The sequence below is a fragment of the Podarcis filfolensis genome, assembly GCF_964270895.1.
Source record: "Podarcis filfolensis genome assembly, chromosome: 6".
Classification (NCBI taxonomy): Eukaryota; Metazoa; Chordata; class Lepidosauria; order Squamata; family Lacertidae; genus Podarcis; species Podarcis filfolensis.
The window spans coordinates 1,982,471-1,995,905 of NC_139609.1; the positions used below are offsets into that span (position 1 = coordinate 1,982,471).

At 43.5% G+C, this 13,435-nt stretch overlaps 1 protein-coding gene across 6 annotated transcripts in view; it reads left to right on the forward strand.

The window, feature by feature from the left end:
• NMNAT2 (nicotinamide nucleotide adenylyltransferase 2) overlaps positions 1-11,713 on the forward strand; it is an 87,396-nt gene extending 75,683 nt beyond the window's left edge. For all 6 annotated transcript variants that reach the window (XM_083621455.1, XM_083621457.1, XM_083621454.1 and 3 more), the window contains 6 exons: positions 892-972; positions 1,529-1,573; positions 4,227-4,303; positions 8,088-8,189; positions 8,685-8,752; positions 11,038-11,713. In XM_083621455.1, the coding sequence (XP_083477581.1) occupies positions 892-972; positions 1,529-1,573; positions 4,227-4,303; positions 8,088-8,189; positions 8,685-8,752; positions 11,038-11,140 (476 nt within the window). In that variant the 3' untranslated portion in view covers positions 11,141-11,713. The remainder of the gene's footprint in view (positions 1-891; positions 973-1,528; positions 1,574-4,226; positions 4,304-8,087; positions 8,190-8,684; positions 8,753-11,037) is intronic.
• Positions 11,714-13,435: the final 1,722 nt, after the last annotated feature.

Here is a 13,435-nt window from a genome sequence, read left to right on the forward strand (position 1 = left end):
TATATATCACCCCAGCTCTGGGCATGAGCCCTGTGACCAGGCAGTCTTCAGCATACTTCCTACATGACCAATACGTTGCCCATATCTCAATCCATGCCTGACATTCCCTTCTTGTAAATGGGCATTTCCCATTGATAAGTTAATTGCCATTGTTTATGCTACCCATTTTGCCTCAAGAGCTAGATATTTGTTTTGCTCAGCCATCTCATCTTGTAGCCGAAACCACATCATTAGCCTGTCATTTTCTGCTGTCTCTACAATTCAAGCCAAGAGGGCAATTCTCAATTAAAGGTATTTTGTTTTATTTTGTTTTATTTTATTTTCAATATAGATCTTTTCTTCAGCTACATATACACATGCAGCCATTCCTCAGCTTATGAAGGTTGTTCTTCATTCTTCATTTAAAAAAGAAAAACACCTACTAGGTTTTAGTTCAATATATTTTTATGTGAAGTATGTAGTTTGTTCATCAGCCTGGAATCCAATGTGGAATTTATGTAGAAGTAACTTCTGCTTAAATCAGTGTAACTTGCTTTCAAGGAGAGGACTGGGTTGTAAAGCAGCAACATTGCATGTCTGCAGTTACTCATGCTTAAATCTCATTCTGCTCTTTTTTACTCAAATGTAATAAGCATTTTTCACTCTGTGATACAGTGCAAGGAAAGAAATGTGGCGATGAAAAAAAACTAAGTTTGGCTAAAACCCTAATAGACAAACAGTGATTTCAAAGGTTTGAAAACGTCCAAAAAAACTGGTTGTTTCCAAAGGTGATAAAGCCGTTGAATTGAGGCAAATATTGTTTCCTTTTGAATCACAAGGCTGCTGTCGCCCTGTATTAGCTGCTGAGCTCTCTCTCTCTCTCTGTCTGATTTCCCTCCTTGCCTTTTTCAGCAAAGTTTTTGGGGAAGGTGGGAGAAAGCCTGAGCAGGATTTGCTGTGTTCGTCCACCGATGGAGCGTTTCACCTTTGTGGGTATGTTCCAGAAATGCAACTGCTTACAGTTGTGACCTGTTATTGAGAAATATATTATTGTTGCCTGGTTCTCATTTCACCCAGCTCTGTTCTTCATCCTGCCCCCCCCCCCAATCAACATAGCAGTGAGCGGGTTTGCACACAAGAGCCTTTTGTGGTGATGGCAGTGCCTGTCACAGCACATTCCTGATTTTAGACGAGAGATCTTTCCTGGAAGTCATACAACCTGTCCTGGTGCTTGAGCATCTGGTTGAAATTTTGCTCAAGATAGATGAAATTCCCTTTATTTGCTTCAGAAACATTCAAACAAATCAGAATAGTTACTCTAAACAACCTTGCTTTAATTAAGGTTGTTCTAAAGAAACTTGCTTGAGTTGAGATTCCTGCATTGCAGGAGGTTGGACTAGATGACTCTCGGGTCCCTTCCAGCTCTGTGGGTCTGTGATTCTAATCAGTGTTCTGAATTCATGCACAGAATCTCCCTTCTTGCTGGTCTTCTGTGAAATCTTCACCCTGACACATATTTTTTTCTTTTCTTTTGTTTGTGTTTCTCTAGACGAAAATGCAAATTTGGGAACAGTGATGAGATATGAAGAGATTGGTAAGTAAACATTATCCATGGGCCAAAATGGGTACCATTTCCAAGTGTGTGGGGGGGTGCTCTCTTCTCCAGCAGGGTTTCACACAGGCAAACCAAGTGATGGAGATACTCAAGGCTCAAACTGCTTGTGATTTGAGAATAAGAATGGGGGATAAATTTCTTCTGTTCCCACTTGAATGTGGGCTTTTCTAATTTCCACTTATCCTTCAAATTCCACAGTTCTCTCATTGTTTCAGTGCAGTTCTTTATTTAAATAATGTGTACAAAATGCCCATATCTGTAGAAATAATGTACAAAAAATGCACATATTAATGGAAATGATATACAAAAAATGCATCAGGCATGGTTCACCTAAGGAACCCCCCAGTGTAAGCCCTGCACAAGGGCTTCTGCTTGTGAACTGGGACTCGGAAGGGGGCTTGGAAGAACCCCTAGAGAAGTGCCCGGGGGAGAAGAGGCGGGTCTTCTTCCTCCTGGCAAGCTGATAGGCTATCACCATCAGAACATCTATTAGCACAGCGTTGAGTTCCACCCATTATATTGGGGGAAATAAGAAAGGGCCCTCCTTGAACAGCATGTTCTTCAACTCAGTCAAATTGTGCAAAAGCTCTTAATACCAAATTAACTGCGTACAGCTGAACTTATACATTAGATAAAATTATTATTATTATTTATTAAATTTCTATATCACCCATCATCTGAAGATCAGAGGGCAGTTTACAATGTAAAAACACAAAAATACACACCATAATAACAAACAAAAACAACACCCCCACACCCCCCACTGTTTAAAAGGCCATAGATTATTTAATTAACTAAAGGCCTGAGAGAAGCAGAATGTTTTTGCCTGACACTGAAAGATATGTCACCAAGGGACCAGGTGAGCCTCCTTGGAGCAGCCAAATGCGTGAGAAAATTCACATCAGATTAGACAGCACAGGAACACCAAGCGCAACAGACAAGTGGCGCTGGGTGTAATTCTGCAAGCCGACCCTGCCATTAGTGAGGCTGAGGCAGCTGCCTCAGATGGTTTATGGTGATACAGGGTGCAGTAACAGTACTAGCCATCCACCTTTCCCCCTGAGTCCCCTAAGATAGACGGCTGTCCTGTTGTCAGTCTTGAAGTCGGATTCAACTGCTGCTCCAGTCAGATTCTGTCTATAGAACTGGAGGTGGAATCTTGTCCCTCAGGCATCAAAATGTCTTGGGCTGGCCACCTGCTGCTGATGGTCTGCACAATGTGCATTGACAATCCCAGATTAATTTCATGAATTACTGAAAATAAATGTGCATTCCCCTACTTTTTGAACAAATACTGGAGAATGCTGGTAATTGCATTAAAATGACTGACAACATTCATGGGTATAGCTCTTGAGTTTTGAACTGTTCACAGAATTTGGCATTGATTCCTAATAGCTACAGGTTGCCATAGAAAATCCCACAGAGATATAATTTGGAAGACCCAGAGTGACAGGAGTCTTAAGTCTTATTGTTTTGCTCTGGTGGCTAAATTGGCAACGTGGAGGGAGAAATTTCCGTTCTCATCAAGCCCTGGAAGAGCAAGGGTTGCATTTGCTTTAAATTCCAAAGATTGTTTTTCCACGATCGTGCAGTTCAGGGCCTGGGAACAGATATAATCAGAATCATGCTGATTTAGTCAAAGAAGCGAAAACTCATGATTAAGTACTAGATACTTGGTGCAAAAATAAAACGAACTCGGATGTGGCTTGCATTATAGGACATTCCCACAGGAGTCCCTGGTTAAGTAGTGACTAATTTTGATTCTTCATTATTTTCAGAGAATGGATATGGTAGTTTCAATAACTCATGATCTCAAAGCACTTTGTAAACAGTTATCCTTTAGTTTTAAATAATTTTAGTATACAATTATACAAAATGGATACTGCAGTTTTTAACAGCATAGCATGCTACACAAAAGAACTCTTGCATGTTTTATCAATTTGAAGCTGTAGGGAACGTTTCAGGAAATACAGTGGTGCCTCGCAAGACGAAATTAATTCGTTCCGCGAGTCTTTTCGTCTTGCGATGTTTTTCGTCTTGTGAAGCACGGTCCGTCGCAACTGCACCTCTTCAAGCGGCTTTAAGAAAAAAGGAAACAAACTCGCAAGATGTTTTCGTCTTGCGAAGCAAGCCCATAGGGAAAATCATCTTGCGAAGCAACTCAAAAAACGAAAAACCCTTTCGTCTTGCGCGTTTTTTGTCTTGCGAGGCATTCGTCTTGCGAGGTACCACTGTATGTTTCTCTCTTGAGCTGAGGTGAACTTTCAGTAGGAATACTTCTTTTGTTCCATAAATGGGCCTGGAAGTAATTTCTGTCCAAGCAAAAGACATCCTTCCTGAAGTGGGCAATATGCCCAACCGGCTTTGCCAAACACTTGCTCCCTGCATCACTCCAGAAGTAGTTCACAAAATGGTCCAAGAGACAGATATGGCAACACTGTGTTCATACAAGACATTTTTACATGTGTGCATGAGTAGTAGATAACTTGCAAGCAGTAGCCCACTTCTGAAAACAGAATCCAAGCCACAGCTTTGTGTTGAAGCCTCTTTTTTGCTCCCTTCAGGCCCCTCTCTCTCCCTTTCCAGGCCTTTGAGTCTGTGTATCTGAATATCTGTGTACCTTTTTCTCCAGAGCTCCGAATCTTGCTGCTGTGTGGAAGTGACTTGCTGGAGTCCTTCTGCATTCCAGGCCTATGGAATGAAGCTGACGTGAGTTGTTACTGGAACATGGGTGAAGCTGTGCTCTGTTGTTATTGTGGGGTTTTCTCCCCGCTGCCTGCCTCCTGATCATTCACTCGCTCCATTTTCACACATACCAGTGGCCATTCATTCATCATAATGTTCTCACCAAGGATTCTTGCTTTTAGTTTCTTAGGCGGTGGGAAATCACAGACCATCTGTTTGCTTCTACCTTTCATTCCAGTGTGCGTGGCATCTCCACAGCTAGCTCCAACAAAGGCAGAGGGGCTGAATGCAGGGGGGGTACGAATGCAAGGGGGGTACTCCTCTTGGACAGCTTGTCTTGCAAACCAGGGTGCCACTTCAAATCTCACTGGAGTTGTGCAGATGCACAGCAAGGTCATGAATCTCATTAAATGGCAAGCACACAGCACCTGCTGCCTCATAGCACAGGAACCCATCTTTACTCAGATTTATTGTTCATTCTGAACTATCTCCAAACAAGGCACAGAGTAAGATGGGGGGGGGCATGTGATGTCCCAGTCCCAAGAAGGTTGCAGTCTAAGTATAATCAGTTTTGCTTTATGCACCATTCCGAGGACTCTTCTCTCTTCATCTTTCCGTGCCTCTTTCACAGTGTGAGACTAGGTGGTTCTGCCACTCAGCAAGGCTGTTGATCACAAGAGTGTACATGTGGGTGATTTCGAAAGGCTCCATCCCAAACTGCTGCATTGAAAAAGAGATGTTCACATAACTTTAGCCCTAAATTTAGCCTATGGGCCAAGAGAGCCTTACAGACCCTGATATGGCTAGAAATGTTTTCGTGACACTGCAAGAAATAAGGATTATTTAAAAACTGAAGTCAGCCTGTTGCTGCGAGCTTAATAATAGCCACAGCAGAACCCTTGTGCTTCACGGGGGGGGGGGGGGGTTAGACTCAACCCCTGGCGGTCTGAAAGGAGCCCGGAATACCTCTGAGATCCACATTCAGGGCCCTCCAGCCTGGTGCTTTATCATGAGGGTATTCTGCCACGTGTTCCTGGCACAATAATGGTTAATTTATTCTGTTTTAGTTTGTTCTGCAATGCTTCCCCAGTGCTTCCACATTATTGCTATCTGAAGGGACCACCCTGCAACAAAGGCAGAGCAAAAATAAACCAGAATGTATGTGGTATTATAAAGTTACAGGATTTCAACAATATGTTACAAGCTATGCACTAATTAAAATGTTTTTTTGGGGGGCTATTGGGTTGTCGTTTTATTTTTATTAGGTATTTTGTGGTTTTATATCTTGATTTTATCCTGTGAACCGCCCTGAGACCCTCGGGTATAGGGTGGTATATAAATTCTTTAATAATAATAATAATAATAATAATAATATTGCAACAATCAAGCTGTGTGAGAGCCCCAAAACTTTTGCAGGCACAAAAGTGGGGTCTCCTGTGACCACCCTAATAGCATCATGAGCATAAATACACAATAAAAAGGGAGTATGGAGGAGTGCTCAGTTGCACAGGCCAACCCAACACATCTAGCTAGGACAGCAAATGCTGTCATTCCCTACCCCCACCCCTCAGTCAAAATGCATAATACCCAAAGTTGTCAAGTTGTATGGGGCATCAGTCATGAAAACTGTAAGCCCCTCTCACTGGCAATAGCAATGCTGTTGGCATCCATTTGTGCGCCTCCAGAGGTGAAGTCCACCTGCTGCATTAGCAGCACCCAAGTGACCTGCAAGCTTGGGCAGTGTGTGCGGTGGTCCTGGGCTGCCCAAATGACAAGACCACTCTCTCGGCCTTGCTGATGTGGCCAAAGGAAAGCGGAGCAAGACGTTTGGCACCAGTTTGGCTGACAGGAGTTGCCAGAAGGAGGCGCACAAGCCTGTCAACCCCACCTGCCCCTCACTTCCCTCTGCAGCACTGCAGAAACCACCTTCTTGACTGTTGGACCCCCACTTGCTTAATCTGCCGCAGCCTGTCTTCACATGGGTTTGAGACCCATCCTCTACCCTCAGCTGTGTCCCCAGTTGCATGCTGACAGCTTCTAGGAGCCACACAGGTGAGAGCTGAGTGCAGGGTGAACAAACAACCCCAGAAGGAGCACGATGTGTCCCCCTCCCACAGGTACTACCCCTCCCCCAACACCCCAAACAATTTTGACACCTAAAATCAGATGCTGCTTGGAAGGACAAATAATAAGAACAAGAGAGGATCTGTGAAAAGTCACAGGAGACCATAGTTAGTGTGCCAACCTCAAAGCTGGAGAGAGAGAGAAATCCCTATTTCCTTTTACGTTATTTTGCCTTTCATTACACTTCTTTTGATAAGCAAAGAGCAAGGCTGCTTCCCAAGGTTGTGGGGGTAGTAGAGGACATTGGACCCGGAGGATGGATGCATTCCAGGCTAAGTCCAGTCCCTTCCCATCTTGATTCCCTTCACTGCCCCAGTGAGATAACAGCCTGGAGTGGCTTGAGGGCATTGAGCAGGCAGGCTCCAGGCAGCTGGAGCACAACGCTTTGGGCTGTGGTGACTTGCTGGGGAGGGGGGAGGGGGCTGTCCCCTGCACATTTCTTTTTTACGAGGGAATGGGGGTTTTCATCATTGGCAACCCCCCTTTTCCTTTCCTATCCTGACTGAGCCCCCAGTTTTTGCCCCTTCCCTTTGCATGCAAACGCTCCACGAGATGGACAGACAGAGATGCTTTTTGTCTTCTTAGGTTTCCCTCTCCCTTTCGCACATGTATTCACAGCCTGCTATGCTAGGAAGCATAGGAAGTCGGAGGCTTGTATCCGTGGAGGACGGAGGTTTCCCAGGATTGGAAGACAAAGAGAGCAAGGATAAAAACCCTGAGGCAAAGCAGGCCTGGTTTCTCTTAGAGGAGTGTCTCAAGACAGGAAGCAAGATTAAAGCTCAGGGATAAGCCTGTTAGAGTGATAAGGAGAAAGAGTCCCTCTTTTTGAGAAAAACTCAGTTTCCTTAAGGAAATTCTGCTCACTTGCCTTGCTGTTGTATTTTTTGGAAACAGATTACAGACCAGGGTTACCTCTAGCATTAATGTGCCAATCAAAGCCATTCCTTCCTCTTTCTGCCTTTCCTGATCCAGCAGAACCTGAATAAATCAAGCAGAACCTGAATTTGGGCTGCACCCACTCAGTGCTTTTTTTCTAAAAAAAAATGTTTAGGAGTACTTTCATTTTCCTACTCATATTGAAATACTGCCCCTCAATGAGGCCACACTTAGATTCACAAAATGTTTAGGGGTGTGCGTACCCCTGCGTCCCCCCAGAAAAAAGCACTGCACCCATTGTACATACTGCCCGTCACCCACGGGTGCCTGTAATTTCACACATGCTCAGCATGCTGTAACAGTGTCTGTTGCTGAGTAGTGTAACACCAGTGCTTTCTCTTCTGAGTGCTGCCTTTGGTATATAAAAGCCAGGATTTTTCACACTGACGTCTCACACGCCCCTGGCAAGGGATGGGTGGAGTTTATGCTGATTAATTTCATTTATGAATCACTTCCTATGAAGCATCCCAAAGTGATTTCAAAATACAATAAAAACACATTTAAAACAGTTGCATATATAAAAGCAATTTCAAATCCAGTACAGATACTGACTGGAATAAAAAAACAACAACAAATTAGAAGGCGTGTTGAAAGAGGGGAGTCTTCCACAAGTGCTGAAAATGCAATAGAGATGGTGCTTGTCTCTAGTTGCAAAACCCAAGAGATTATTCAAGTTTTCAGGAATATAAACATGATTCCCCACACTCACTCCACAGTTGTAATGCATGTTCCTTTTGCTTCACAACAGATGGAGGTGATAGTTGGGGACTTTGGCATTGTTGTTGTGCCACGAGATGGAACTGACACAGACCGGATCATGAACCACTCCTCAATACTCCGGAAGTACAAAGTAAGTCCTTTTGCAAAAATGCATTGATAAATCAATGTTTTTCAAGGCGTTCATAATACCTCTCCTGTAATATTCATTTTTTACTTGCCTTCATTGACTGAAGCCTGCTTGCCTTTCTGTCTCATCTGGGACATCTCTTGAGTCAGACTACTAATTAAGCGGGTGAGCTCCCTTCAGCCAGGCCAATTCCTGGAAGCACCTCTACTTTTAACAATCAAGTGTGAGAATTGCCTGTCCTGAGTTAGCCCAGCAAGTAGAACTAAAGTGAATTTGCTAAGGATACCGTTTAACTTTTGTCTCCTGCCTCAGCGCAATTTGCTTCTTAATTAAAATTGTCTTTATTTAAAATAATTTCTACTGTGGGGATGCCAAAATGGAAAAGGTCTTGCCTTCATGCTCACCTCAGACAGAGATGAACATTTTAGGGCAGAGCATCACCTGATCATCTTGTGGGAAAGGGCTCCTGTCAATGTTCTTTCTATGGTTCCTCCACAGAACAATATCCTGGTTGTGAAAGATGATGTGAACCACCCCATGGCCATTGTCAGTTCAACTAAGAGCAGGTGCGTCAAGAACGGGACTGTGGGTGGGGGAAGGGCAAAAATGTTGGTCAGACTGTTGGGAGCTTTTGGTTTCTGCCAAGAAATATTTCTGCAGGTGTTTGATTGCAGAGCCAACAATGTTTACTAGCAGTTCGGAAAATGGTGGCAAAGGATTGGTTTTCCCTCTTCCTCACCTCCTCCATTCCTCAACAGGGACTGCAGTCTTTGACGTAAAGTACCCCGTTGGCCATGAATGTCCCTGAGCAGCCCATTTCTCCTCTTTCTCGGCTGCTATGTCCGTTGCCAACATGACAATCTATATTACACACAGAGAGTGAAGGTTTACCAGGGCTATGTAGTTAAGGTAATCAGAAAATAGGATCTAGACCACATGAGATAAAGATATAACTCAATTATATTAATTACAAGGGCAATACAAATGATCCAAGACTACCACACAATTCAAAACAAATGCCTGCAAGACTTCAAAGGTAAAAAAGGTAAAGGACCCATGGTTAAGTCCAGTCAAAAGCGACTCTGGGGTTGCAGCGCTCGTCTCGCTTTCAGGCGGAGGGAGCCAGCATTTGTCCACAGACAGCATTCCGAGTCATGACTAAACCGCTTCTGGTGCAATTGGACACTGTGACGGAAGCCAGAGCGCATGGAAACGCTGTTTACCTTCCCACCACAGTGGCACCTATTCATTTACTCGCACTGGTATTCTTTTGAACTGCTAGGCTGGCAGGAGCTGGGACAGAGCAATGGGAGCTCACCCCGTAGCGGGAATTCAAACCGCTGACCTTCTGATCAGCAAGTCCAAGAGGCTCAGTGGTTTAGACCACAACGCCGCAAGACTTCAACTACAACAGGGGACATAATTATCAGTCAACAATGGCTTTCTGCACCTGAGCTTTATACTTTCCTTAAAAGGGGATGACCAGTCCTGTAATCTTCAGATGGAAGTGAGTCTTGGACCTTTTCCAGTCAGTCCAAGTCAAAGCTTTCACAGTGGAACACCAATGGAAAACTATCTTTCCATCTGATGTCCAGGGAGTTCTTCAAAGCAATGGACAGATCTGGAGCTAATTGTGCTGGATTGTTGTCTCTCACATTAGTGACCTCGTGGTACCCTTGCATTATTTCTTTAGCTATATGCTATAGAATGTATTTGTAAGCATCTGGGTGAAAAGAGTAAAGATATGGAACAAAGTAACAATCTTTAACTTATTTCTTTTACACACTTCACCATACAACTTGAATACTCCCTATCCCACATTGTACTCTTGAACTTTATGAACTTCATTTTAAGATTTAATGACAACTCTCTTAGATTAGCTCAAATTCTGACTTGCTGACATGTGATCAAGACATGACCTGCATGTCCCTTATTTTGTTAGCTGCAATGATGTATGAAGCTTCACACAGATTCAGAGCAAATCATGACAGACCAGTTTGACCAGGCTTACATGACCCTGAGATTGTGATTCTTTAACCTGAGATTTTTTAACCTTCTTCACTTTGCTCTTCTTACAATCCTATCCTCACCCCTTCTCTAGCTTGCTGCAAACCCACAGGAGCTCTGTTTGCTCCAGCAGGCAAAGCTGGAGAGGGGTGACACTATCCAGGTAGGAGAGGCTGTGGAGCTATGAAGAGAAAAGTCACGCTCTTCAGTTTGCAACCTTAACTGCCCTAGAATATTCAGCCAAACCAATTAGCAGATTACAGAATTGAAAGTTCTGTTGAGAAATCCAGCATGGTAATTTTTGCAGAACTCTACAGCCCTTTCAATGGCACGGGCAAATGAAATAATTTGTCAGAACTCTAGTGGTAGAATATTATCTGACTTTTCCATGTTTATTTCCATGAGTGTCAAAGAAATCTTAGCAGACCTTTTTGTAAACTGTTCTGAGACTTAAGATTGCATAGTGTTGGGCTGCGTGTTTGAATGCAGTTTAACCTTGGAACTGCTGTTTGTATAGACCAGCTCTTATTTGTGTAAAGAAAAGAAAATGGGCCTTGAAAACTCCCCTTTCCTTTTCTGTTAAGTGGATGACATCTGTCTGGGGTTAGTTCAAGAGACACCTTGGATATCATAAGCAGGGTGGCTGAGATAAGGGGACAGATCTGCTTTCTCTCCTACCTACCATTCCTCCAGTCCCATTCCCCACATTAGTGGTCCCACCGGCAAAGTCTGCAAGCCCCCAGCCTCAGGAACTATGCTCCATCCAACCAAATAGGCAGGTTAGCCTGTGCAGCTGTCCATCTTCTGAACTGACTGCCTCCCTCTGCTTCTGTTTCTCCCACAGACTGGCTCTTCAGCATGGTGACGGTCATGTGGTGGATTACTTGTGTCAGCCAGTCATTGATTACATCCTCAAGAGTCAGCTGTACCTGAATGCCTCTGGCTAAAGCTGCCTCGGAGTTGCACCATGGCAGCCCTATTACTCCACTCTCCTACGGTTGCTCATCACAATTCTCTCTTTCTCACTCTCTCATTTCTTTCTCATTGCCTCTTGTGTGCATCTGCCTGTTTCACTCTGATGTCCCACCACCACTACCAAATGCCGGGAAGCGCTGCATACAACAACCAGCCGAGTGCACACTCCATCCAGTAATCTTCCCCCTTCTAGTTAGGAGAGAAAATGGAAGAGAGGATCAGATGCCACATGCCTCAGGGGGACAGCTTTGGTGTCTACCTTCCCAGCATGCATTATTAGGGGATGGAACCTTGCATACCTTTCTAGCACACCTTGGAAGCCAGGAAGGTATTTTCATAATACGTCAGCTAAATAAATTTCAGTGGGCCTTTTTATTTTTAATGCAGGGTTTTTCCCCTCTGCCTCTATTTTTAGCTTTCTAAAAAATTGCTGTGATCCATTCAAATTAGAATGTGGTTGGCAGAAGGAGATTCTGACCCACTTGGTACAAAGCCCAGACTTTTTAGGTCAAGCATGGAAGATGGAAAAAGGAAGAAAAAGAAAAGAAACTGCCCAAATTCTGGATTGTGTTATCTGAAGGAGGGGAATTGCTGGGGAAAGGATGAAAGAATGGCAGGGAGGCAGAATTTCCCTTTGTAAATAGATGCTTGTTTCTAAGGGCAGGGGATTTAAATGGGTTTCCTGTTGTGCTTTAATCCCTTTTTAAAAAGGAGCACTCCCTAGAGTAGGGTAGCGACACAGAGCACACCTGCCTGGGATGCTGCAAGTCAGTAACCCACCTTGCTTGCTCATGGAATGCCTTCAATCATTTGTCCCAGATTGGCTGTGTCCTCTTGGTTTAAAGTGTTTAATTTTCTGCAGAAGCTCATTTGGCTTTTCATCACTTGTGGTGTCCACTGCACCCTTGCTAGTGTGATTAGTTCAGGCTCCTTCATTCGCAGCTGTTTCCCTCTGTCAGCATGCCTGCCTCTTTCAGCCTTGGGGGGGGGGGGCAACTGCAGTTAGTTCCACACTCAAGAAGAGGCATTCTCCCCCTCACTCAGGCAATGCCCTCCCCTAAACCTCAAGGAAATACCAGCAGCTGAGCTCGATTTAGTTCTCAAAACAGGTAGCCAGTTGTGATTGTGTTATAGCTAGTGAGAGGAATCAGTGAATGTCTGTCAGAGAGGAAGAAATCCAATATGGTTCTTCAGAAATAATGTGTCACAACAAAACCATGAGTTGCACTTCCTCACTTGGCCCCACTAAACAGAGTTAGAGGATAGAGAAATGTGTCAAATGCCTGAGGGGTTGTGTGTATTTGCTTGATCTGGGGAAGTATTTGCCCGTGTGATCCTCCATCAGCGACTCTAGAGTGGTGTAGCCTCAGGAAGGCTGTTCCATGTGAGATTTCTACAAGCGTAGATCAGGTATTCTTGGCTGGAGTGAAAGCAATGCATACTTCATTCTGAGCTCTTGCCTGGCTACATGTTTCTCACTGGACTTATAGGTGACCATCTGCACTAAATGCAGGGAGTGTCCCTGGAAAAATCAGTATTTAGAATCTCTGGCTGCTTCCACGTTGGTGTCCTTGAGTGCTAATGCAAACTACAACCAGAATTGTAATTGTCTTTCCACACTATTGGGGATATTTCGCTTTTCTTTTGTTTGCTCTGCTGTGTGACATAGCTGCTCTGGATGAGGAAGAAGGTCCAAATAACCTGTGCAGTTATCTGAGAGGGGGGAAATCCAGTTGTTATTTTAAACAAAGAGTCATTTATTTAGTACTAAGCACTTACTCATTTGAGTGTGATTGTCCATTATTACTAACAAAATGTCAAATAACCAAGTATTTAATGTTTCCTTTGTATTGAAAGTGTTGAATCGGGGGGAAACTCCTTGTGGTGATGAGTGGAAAGGTGTCTTCTTTTCCTTTAGTAATTTATTGTTAGAGCACTAAAACTTTTTTTTTATTTAAGTAGTATTTTGCTACTATTTTAATATTATATATCCAAAAAAGCATTTTAGTGCTATTTTAAATATTGATGAAAAATGCTGTCTGATTTATAAAATGGTGCCCACCACAAAGGTTATCATGAATGATAAACATGCTTGCTCAATATGTCACTGCCCGCATCAAAACCACATATCTTTTTTAAAAAAGGATAAGAATAGTGCTAAGGGCATCCATGTATGTGAGACTTGCACAACCCTTTTCAAGAAGATAAAACTTTCTGCTATTAGAAAAAAAGATGAAGGAAACACTGAGAAAACAAAGAAGGGTTAT